Below are 10,232 nucleotides of genomic sequence, written 5' to 3'. Positions count from 1 at the left end.
GCAGAGTAGATTCAATTCATCAAAAAAATAGAGGGTTTTCAGTTTCTCCGAACGAACTTATTTTCGGAGCGTCTGTCAGTTTGACTCATGTCATTCCATTCATAACCTCAAATTTTCCATATCTCAATCTGTTCCAAATCTGTTCATCTCAAGGGACAAGGTGTTCTTTATCGTTTCTTTAGCTTAGTTTTGAGTGATAGCGCACAGTAGAATGGCTAAGCCTGCAAGCAAGGCAGGCAAGAAGTCGAGCGAGGAGGTATTCGCCGGGTTCCAGGCGCTGCGCGCTGAGCAGCGCCAGCTCGCCAGCAAGATCTCCGAGCTGGAGATGGACCTCAACGAGCACAAGTGAGTGCCGCTGCCATCCTTTAACATCAAGCGAGACGGCCCTCCACGACTAACATTCGGGAAGGGCTGTTGTTTCTCGTCTACAGGTGTCGTTCGAAGCAGATGTTCGGTTTGAATTGAAGTGCCAAGTCCGAAGCAGGAATTCGATTGCATTTAGTTACGTCGTTTATCTTTTTTGTCATTAGCGTATTAATAACTAGTCCTTATCCGCGGCTTATTATCTAGTATTTACCCGCGACTTTGCAGGAGTAAAATATTAGATCTAGTAGCAATTAAAACGAAATACAGATTTGGAACAAAAATTATACTGTGATTATCATTAACGTTGCTTAAAAAACACCACCACAGTACCAAATTTTATGTCACTAAACCTAGCAGTTGAAATTTGGGAATTTGTTATTCCAGAATATTAAGATCTCCATATTGATTCGTCCAAATCCATTCAGTCCTTCTAACGTGACACATCCATACACATAGAAACTTGCGTATTTGTAGTAACCATATCTGTTTATGGTATCTTTCTCTAATATACATATTAATGTTGTTCAGAGTGAGAAGTATCACTGACAGCGGTTGTGATCAGATTGTGGTGTTGTCAGGATAGTGTTGGAGACGCTGCGCGGCGTGGAGGGGTCGCGGCGCTGCTTCCGGCTGGTGGGCGGCGTGCTGCTGGAGCGCACGGTGGAGGGCGCGCTGCCCGAGCTGCAGGCCAACCTGTCGCGCCTGCCGGCCGCGCTGGCGGCGCTGCACGACCAGCTGGCGCGCAAGGGACAGGCCATCAACGACTACATCGAGACGCACGACATCCGCCTGCAGCGCGGCGCCGCCTCCGCGCCCGCGCCCGACCAGCCCGACCAGCCCGCGCACCCGCCCAAGGCCAACGTGCTCGTGCCCAGCGCCTAACACGCCTCCCCTCTGCTATCACAGTCGCTGAATTTGTATAACATTATATTGTATTAATACTTAACGAGTAACGAGGAGACCGAGCTGTATGGTGCACGTTGACTTTGAGCGAGGCCGATGTCCTGATGAGAAGTAGACCGGGGTCTGTGACGCTACGAGATCTACTTCAGTTGTGAAATAATTAACTCTATATCTACGCTTTACTTTTTATTAAAATTTTCGCAATAGAAATCATAGGAGCGAACATGTGGAAGCGATACCTGATGATAAGATAGAGTATAAGAGTGGCAGTAACTATGCCTAACATTTACAAGGAAGTATTTGTTACTAGTGGTATACGAGCTTGAAAGGTCCTGATAATTCTTCAAACTAATATTCTGCCTATTGAACTGAATTTATTAGGAATGCTTCTTATGCAATTATTTGTGACGTTGTAATCAATTTCATTCGATTCCAACCACAGCACAACTGCAAGTATCAACTGGTTGTACATTTAAATGTAACTAGAATACAGTTTCTGTATTCCAATGGCAATGGAAAGGAATGGTCAACAGGTGCCTGCCTACAAATAGTCTTCAACAAACAAAATTGAACTTTGTTTATTGTTGAGCATTTGTTTACATTTACTGTGAACTGATCTGCTTTCGAAATATTTGTAAAAACCATTTATTGTAAGCTTCAAGAACTGATTTCTATTATTTAGTATTTGAATGAACAAATTAATGGTAAAATTTCCTTCACTTAGCATTTCTACCATAATCAAAATGGTGCAGTTACTTTAATTTACCACTTCATGCCTGGTTGAAATGCAAATTAGCTGTTAATAATAATTGTTAGCTATAACTCTTCTGTAATAAAAATATTTTATAAACTATGTGACTTTTCCTTAGTAATGTAAATTTATTCAGAAAAACAGCGAGACAGGTTATAAACGTTGTTGCCTGCTTCTTATATAGTTTGCAAAGAATTATTTTTCCGGTATAAAAACTGTTCTGTCTTTTCCAGAGTCAAAACCATGACAACAAGCATTATAGTCTCAAATTATCTCCGTACCAAATTTCACCATTTGACTTGACACAGGTACAAATTGTACCAATGAACAGGGAACAAAACAAGGAATCCAAACATTTAAAGCAACTGAAAGTAAAAACAAGTATATTTAATAAAGAAAAACAACAAAATTTCAAAAGTACAATAATTATGGTGTACTTAGTTACCAACAGTGTGTAAATAAAAATGTACAAAATTATGATTTATCAAACTGTACTAAATATTCATAATATTTAATTTTTTTCAGCACCATTTCTATAAAATAATCATAATGGCATGTATTTAATAATAATTTTTTACATTAAAATATTTGAAACTAAACAATTTGTGGTGTGTATTATTATTAGTTTTGAAGAAATCGCATGCTTGGCGTGCGTAAGTAGACTTTTATTTATCGTGCATTGAACCGCCACCTATTATAATAAAATAACAATAACGAATGCTGTTGAAACAAGTGATGATTAATTACGTCACACAGTTCGCGGGTCTGGAAGATTTGTGACACAAACAAAACATTTATGATTTTAATATCTAAAACAGTGTAGTGTGGAGCACGTGTAGAGGGTGCGGAGTTTACAATTCCGATTTCGTTAGCACCTAAAGGTGAGGCCTCATGCAGCCGCTCGACGCTCGTTTCTAGCGTCAATCTTTCATGTGACATATAGCGATATTTGCACGACGCAACGTGACACTCGAGAGTGCACTCGCTCGGCTCAATTACGAGTAGAGACGAGCGACTCAACATTCCGTGTTTGCACTTTTAAGTCGCCACTCACGTCGTTGCACGTTTCGAAAACTCGAAACTCGAAAATCGAAGTTCGTATCGTACTGTCAATATTTAATACGCGAGTGAGAAGGACGGTACGATACGAACTTCGATTTTCGAATTTCGTAGTAGCCCAGCAGCTTTCGTTTTTATTTGTCCTTAGCATAATAATATGTGTGTTTACTTACTGACTAATAAATTATAAAAAATATAAGATATTCATAGTAATATCACAAATTGGCAAAGTTGATCGGAGCGAAAGTCTCCTCGGGTCGGTCGGCAGGCCTGGCGGGCTCGGCGGCGTCGGCGGGCGGCTCGGGCGGGGGCGGGGGCGCGGGCGCGGGCGGCGGGTAGTCGGACTTGCCGCCCGTCTTGCTGACCACGCGCAGGTCCGTGATGCGCATGTCCTTGTCGACGGCCTTGCCCATGTCGTAGAGCGTGAGCGCCGCGCCCGCGCAGCCCGCCAGCGCCTCCATCTCGGCGCCCGTGCGCGCCCGCGCCGCCACCTCGCACCGCACCAGCACCGCGCTTCGCTCCAGCACCAGCGACACGCGCGCACACTCCAGCGGCAGCTGGTGGCACAGCGGGATCAGCGACGCCGTGCGCTTGGCGGCCATCACGCCGGCCACGCGCGCCACCGCCAGCGCGTCGCCCTTGGCCAGCGCGCCCGCCCGCAGCAGCTCCAGCAGCCGCGCGCTCGCCTCCAGCCGGCACTCGGCGGCTGCCGCGCGCGCCGTCACCGGCTTGCCACCCACGTCCACCATGCGCACGCGCCCCGCCGCGTCCAGGTGCGTGAGAGCGCCGTCCTCCGCCGCCGCCGAGCACAGCCCGCGCGCGCCCTCCCGCCGCGCCGCCGCCGCCGCCACCGGCACCAGCACAGACCGCGCCGCTAGCCACCTATGAGCACCATCGGCCGGTTCTCCATGCGCGCCAGGTTCTGCATGCCTAGAAATATCAACAGAATAGCATCCCCGGTGGCGGCGCGGCGCGGGTGCGGGGCGGGGCGGGGGCGGGGGCGGGGCGCGGGCACTCACCGGCGTGCTGCGGCCGCTTGTTGCGCAGCGCGCCGCGCACCAGCCGCGCCAGCTCCGCGTCGCCCGCGCCGCCGCGCAGCGCGTCCCGCAGCGACACCTCCGCGTTGCCGAACAGGCACACCTGCGGACACGAGGCACGGTCAGCTGCCGCCGCGCCGTACGCGTACCGGACCGGACCCGGCGCTATACCGTATACCGACCGACCTTGAGGTTCCCGTCGGCCGTGAGCCGCAGCCGGTTGCAGGAGGCGCAGAACTGCTGCGTCATGGAAGCGATGAACCCGACGCGGCCCACGTGGCCCGGCGCCTGCCACACCTGCCGACGACACGGTTACAACTAGAGGAAAACGCTTCGACTCGCACCGTCGCACCGTACCGGACCGAACGTCAGAGAGCGGCCGCCGGCCAGCCGATCGTGAAGCGATCTAACTCTGATGCCTATTTCCACACGACGACGGAACAGTGAAACGAGACCGTCTGAGAGAACTGTGGCGTTCAAAAAAGCCAGATAAGACAGTCCGCGGTGCTCGCGGTGACAGCACGCCGTCCCGCTCTATCTGCACTATACCACCCTCATATTCACGTAAGTCCAGTCACGAGCCAGTCAAGCCAGAATGGCGGTGAAGGGTGCAATCTGCTTCGAAAAATAGACGGTGAGAGGTGAGCTATTAACTGTTTACTGCCTTGGTTATAATTATAGGTATCTAATCTAACTAAACAGACAGCGAGCACTGCTCCATCTCGGCGTGTGTGTTCAAAAAGTAGCAGTAGATACTTTGCTGTCAACGGTTCTGCCTCACTGTCCTGTCACTGGCGCGTGGGCGCGTGGGCGCGTCGTACCCGGGCGGTGTCGTTGGGGCGCGGTGCGCAGGCGCGCAGCTCCGGGTACTTGTTGGTGATCACGCGCAGCGCCTCGCGGTACGGCAGCAGGCGCGAGTCGTCCCACGCGTTGCCCGAAAACGGCATGAACTCGATAAACCTGCGCAGACCAACTCGCTGTTACTATACTCTCGCCACGAAACACTACGCTCCGGACGCTCTCCATTGACCGACCTCACTTCGACGTCGCGGTCGCGCGTGTACTCCACGAAATCGAGGATCTCGTCATCGTTGACACCTGAAAGTAAATGAAATAAGGAACACTTCACGAACGTCCGTACGCGGAGTCGCGCATCCGCCGGAGCCACGCGAGCGAGGGACGCGGCCGCTGCGCGACCAAAAGTCTTCCGATGAGAAAGAGCTCAGCCGACCGGTCGGCTGCGAAACGAAGTAGCCGGTAAATGGAACGATGAATTTCTTCGCACGACTCCGGGGGATGCGCAGAAGCCGCTCAGATATCGTTCATGTTCATGTCGGAACCGTCACACTCACGTACGCTCATCCCGTGTCACAGGTCACGAGCGTCAGCGTTAGCGGCAGTGACGTGATGACGACGAGCGAGGATCGAATGAACCCCCGTTCGTTATTTTTGAAACCTAGTCCCGTTTCAGTAGTAAACCCGGAGATGGTGACACAAAATATTAGATCAATTGTACCAGTATGGCGGTGCTTCAAGGGTTTAATTACGGAATGACAAAAAAGAAAATGATGGTCATAGCGCTGGTACCGGCGGCCCAATCGCGTGGGCGTTAATCGCACGTGTGAGATAAATAACGAGTGTCGAACGATTCGGTCCACAAAAATGATTGTGTATTTTCCGATGGTCGATAAAAAAAGATGTAGGCGGTAGCGTAATGCCATACTTCTCCGGTGTGGGCTACAGCTCGCCATACCGACGCAAATACATTAATTAAAAAAAAACTTAATCATAAGATGTATGGCTTATAAAATAAATGAGACTGAAAATAAAAAAACAATCATTTTGTTCCATGCTAATTTTTGCACAGCTAATCTTCGTCGAGTTCACGAAATTCACGAAATACACCATGCCATACTTTTCTGGCGGTTCCAAATGGCCGCCATATCGCCGCCAAGGAGTATTTTTTTTCTTTCGCAAAACGATTTGTACCTTTTAGAAAAGTATGGCATGGTCTGTGGCATGGTGGATTTAGTGAATGGCTACTCACTTGACCATCATTTTCTTTTTTTGACATTCCATAATTAGACCCCTGAAGAACCGCCATACTGGTACAAATCATCTAATATTTTATGTCACCATCTCCCGGTCTATAGGAGGTGCCGACTCCCTTAACGTGTGAATGAACTTTAAAGAGTCACAAACGGGTCCTAAAATGTTCGTTGTCACGCACGCATAGGTACTACTCGTATGTCCAAGATGATGGGCTGACCTCTCACCTCTCATGAGCACGGTGTTGATCTTGAGCGGACTGTAGCCGAGCTGCAGCGCGAGGTCGAGGCCGGCCAGCACGCGCGGCAGGCGGGCCGCCGCGCCAGCCGCTCGTAGCGCGCGCCGCGCAGGGAGTCCAGCGACACGTTCAGCGCCGTCAGCCCCGCGCGCTGCAGCGCCGGCAGCGCGCGCGTCAGCACCACGCCGTTGGTCGTCATCGCCACGCTCGAGATGCCCGCCACACGAGACAGCTCCTCTGCGACAGACGAAGAGACGCCGCGTGAGGTGAGGTGAGTGAGAGGCCGGGTAGGAGCCCGCCGCCCCCCGCCCGCCGTCGCCGTCACCTACCGATGATGAGCGGCAGGTCGGGCCGCAGCGTGGGCTCTCCGCCGGTGAGGCGCACCTTGCGCACGCCGAGCGCGGCCAGCACGCGCACCAGCCGCGCCAGCTCCGCTCGCGTCAGCAGCGCCCCCCGCGCCGACAGCGGCACGCCCTCCGCCGGCATGCAGTACTGGCCTGACACACAAATATTATACTTTTTCGATCACGTCACGATACCTAAAACGCAAATGGCATTCAACACTTTTACCCACAATTCTACCTCACCTGATTGTAATTAATATTGTGTGAGATGTCTCTAGGCCCATTCTCTCTTAGACCTTGAGAAGGTTTTAATTAAATGCATACAAATGTTCAACACACTTGTAACCCACAGCTTTAGGGTGGAAGACCTGATAATTTTCTTTATTTTATATAACAAACAATAGTCAGTCAGCAACAAACAGTCACATAGTTAAACATTGCATTCATCATACATTTAAATTAAACTGTCTTGTTTTTGTTCTTGTTTTGCCTGTCTAAAGGTGATTTTCCACCAGCAAGGCGAGACGATGCAAGGATGGGCGGGAATTGGTATCAGTATTATTGGGATGTCTTCCGCGAGCTGGTGAGAGCTCCCTCGATATCGCGCGTTTTGTCATACAAATAGGAACTTCTCATTCATCCTCGTCTTGCCTCGCCGGTGGAAACTCACCTTTATAAATAGATGAAACAAAATTATTATAGTAATAAAATAACCCTTCCTCTGGCAATCACATTTAATAGCCACATTATTCCATAATCACCCTGTAGTGTGCAAAAAACTGTTTACAAAAATAAATTCTCAAGTCTGGAGTGATATCAAATGGTGACCATGACCATGATGCCATACTCACACTCCTTATCATTTTTATTGTATAAGCTTCATAAATAAACTCATGACGTAACTTTTAAGCCATTCCTTCCTATCTGTTTGAAGCAATCATTAGGTTAGAAGTAGATGCCGCATCCAATTTAAAGCACATGTAATTATTGTGTCATAATTTGCACAACAATTGATATGATTTGTATAGGTGGCAAAGTATTGCTTGTATTATTGAAAGGCAAACAACATGTTAACAAGTGAAAAGGTAAAGTAGCACATCAAAGCGGAGCCACTGAAGGCCATTACAACAGTCACGTTGCAAACAACTGATAACCCCCTGAATGGCAGCAATCAACATGTGCACTCACGCAGAACATCCTTATCCTGCCTCCAACAAAGTAATATGCATACATTATACAGGTAAATGCCTGATGTTCAAAAAGTATGATAAAACTAACCTATAATGTATTCCTTCCACAAAAAAAAATTAAAAGAAAAAAAATGAAGGGCCACGTATTTTTTTATAGCGTTCAGTTTTGAATACCGCAGCGCTCTATTTGTGTATGTATGTGTTGTACGTGGCGTGCTCACATCGCAGGTTGCAGCGCTCCGTGAGCGACACGCGCAGGTAGTCGTGGCGGCGTCCGTGCAGGTCCATGAGCGGCTCGCGCGCCCACTCCGGCGGCTCCGGTGCCGCCGCCGCCGCCGCCGCCGTCTGCGCATACGATGGCTTACAATACAACGCATGATCAACCGAAGCTAATATGGCCATATGGTCAACTGTACTCAACTCACCCCGCCGCCCGCCGCATCGCTGAGCCGCCGCGCCAGCCTGAACGGCCGCGAGAGACCCCGCCGCAGCATGTCAAGGGTTCGGAGTCTCGAAATACTCGCGGACGCGACTCAACTTAATCTCACCACCCCACGCCCGATACACCAGGCCCAAGCCGCCGTCGCACTTGGCGGTTGAAGGTCTGATTATGCTACCAGTCAGTCCTTTCCACTCCACGTCCTTTCACTTTGGCAAAACTGCAGTAAATAAACAAATAAACTGGCAGTGGCAGTGACGCTTTTCAACATTATTTAACTTTAACTGTTTAACTCTAATTCGATTTTCAGTGGATTCTAAATTCTAGCAGCAAGTTTAAAAATTTTCATAGTCGTATAGAAGTTAATTTCAAATAAATTTAATAAATATTACAACGGCTATACATTATTTCTTTAGTAAAATTAAATAAGAGCATGCATAAACTTGACATTGCATCTTTGCATTGCATTGAAATGGAATGGAATGCTTATGGCTTAATTTATGAAAATAACGCCACTGTTCTGTCACTGTCGCATTAACGTCATTCATTATGGAGGCGACACAAAGACGACAGCAGGGCTACTAGGAAACTCGATGTTCGTATCATACCGTCCCTCTCGCTCTCGTATTAAATAATATAAGTGTCAGAGGGACCGCACGACACGAACTTCGAGTTTCGTAGTAGCCCTGCAGAGCATCCATGCGACAGTGACTTCGATCCTACATCTCAGACCAACTATAGAACAATGCTAATTAGTCTTAGTACATACGTTCAACCCCTCTTAGTTTATCCATTAATACTATGAATACTATTTCTGCAGACTTCAATCAACTTTCGGAGGAGAATAGTTTTTTTTACCTCTGAGCTTTTCCATTCAAAGTATGGCAGTATGGCTTGCAGTATCATACATAGTCTACCCCAGAGAAAATAATGGAAAAAAAACTATCGCGACCGTCAAAGTCACTATGTATGTCAATGTCACTAATCTCATGTCAAATACTGACTGACTGTGGGATTGTGTCACGATTGTGTTGGTTGCTTTGGTTGGTTATTTCTTGGTATGTTGTTCGTTTCGAATAAGAAGAGCTGAGTTTGCTTTTTACTTGTTACTATTAAAGGAAGTGTTGAAGCGTATAGTAGACCGTTTAAATTTTCAACCAATCAAGGTGACTACAACGTTTCGCGTATGTAAATAACACATCGGCATCTATTTCGCATTTGCAAGCGGTGGGCAAAAGCGAAGGAAGATGTCGCTGTTTCCGGCTTACGGACAGGAAGGGGCAGCGAGCGAGGGTGAGTGCGCTGGAGAGAAGCCGCGGGCCCCGAGGCAACGGTGATGGAGTAACGGTTGGTGATCGGTTGCAGTAACAGAACTCGCAGAGCCGGCAGCGGCGGCGCGCTGGGCGGCCGCGCCCGAGAGCGAGCTGCTCGCCAGCAGCGACAGCGACGCGGAGCCGGCGGGCTCGGGCGCGGCGGCGGCGGTGGCGGCGGCGGCGGCGGCACCACCGGAGGCAGACTACTACGAGGACCGACGCTTCGACGGCGGCAACCTGCGCGTCTCCACTATCTACTTCCCGGGCCGCCCACAGTAAGTGAAAATTCAAATTTAAAAAAATCAAAATCATTTATTCAGTAAAGTTGTCTACCCCGAACTTGTCCATCAATCCCATACTTCATGGTCTCTGCAGTAATGTACTAATAAACTACAGTATAAAATTTAAGAAAAAATTACATGAAAAAAAAAATACTGATATATTGTGGTGTTGGGTCTGTTAAGGTAACATGTAGTTAAAGAGTAGTTTATTAATGAGACTTAAACCTAAGAGTACATGATATATAAAGGGGTGGAGTGGAGG

General features: G+C 48.6%; 3 protein-coding genes across 3 annotated transcripts; 1 reads left to right on the top strand and 2 right to left on the bottom strand.

Annotated features, from left to right (window-relative positions):
- Positions 1-98: 98 nt before the first annotated feature.
- On the top strand, positions 99-2,122 carry Pfdn2 (prefoldin 2). The gene is made up of 2 exons (XM_074099487.1): positions 99-345; positions 945-2,122. Exons 1-2 carry the CDS (start codon positions 212-214, stop codon positions 1,246-1,248), a joined length of 438 nt encoding a protein of 145 aa, XP_073955588.1. The 5' UTR covers positions 99-211; the 3' UTR covers positions 1,249-2,122.
- A 1,172-nt stretch (positions 2,123-3,294) lies between these two features.
- LOC141436609 (cyclic pyranopterin monophosphate synthase-like) lies at positions 3,295-3,828 on the bottom strand. The gene has a single exon (XM_074099604.1). It carries the CDS (start codon positions 3,826-3,828, stop codon positions 3,295-3,297), a length of 534 nt encoding a protein of 177 aa, XP_073955705.1.
- Positions 3,829-3,874: 46 nt separating this feature from the next.
- Mocs1 (Molybdenum cofactor synthesis 1) lies at positions 3,875-8,734 on the bottom strand. The gene is given in 10 exon segments (XM_074099486.1): positions 3,875-4,009; positions 4,099-4,219; positions 4,303-4,413; positions 4,938-5,076; positions 5,151-5,214; positions 6,393-6,473; positions 6,476-6,640; positions 6,733-6,900; positions 8,159-8,282; positions 8,363-8,734. Coding segments are annotated over 10 exon segments (1,098 nt in total). The 5' UTR covers positions 8,432-8,734; the 3' UTR covers positions 3,875-3,953.
- Between the last annotated feature and the right edge of the window lie 1,498 nt (positions 8,735-10,232).

Source organism: Choristoneura fumiferana, chromosome 16 (genome assembly GCF_025370935.1).
Source record: "Choristoneura fumiferana chromosome 16, NRCan_CFum_1, whole genome shotgun sequence".
NCBI classification, from domain to species: Eukaryota; Metazoa; Arthropoda; class Insecta; order Lepidoptera; family Tortricidae; genus Choristoneura; species Choristoneura fumiferana.
Note: the sequence above shows the minus strand (reverse complement) of the source record. Positions and strands in the feature narration are given on the sequence as shown.

Coding starts and splice junctions, on each gene's coding strand:
- Pfdn2 (XM_074099487.1), top strand. CDS start 212: ATGGCTAAGCCTGCAAGCAAGGCAGGCAAGAAGTCGAGCGAGGAGGTA. Junction 346..944: donor ATGGACCTCAACGAGCACAA/GTGAGTGCCGCT, acceptor TGGTGTTGTCAG/GATAGTGTTGGAGACGCTGC.
- LOC141436609 (XM_074099604.1), bottom strand. CDS start 3,828: ATGGTGGACGTGGGTGGCAAGCCGGTGACGGCGCGCGCGGCAGCCGCC.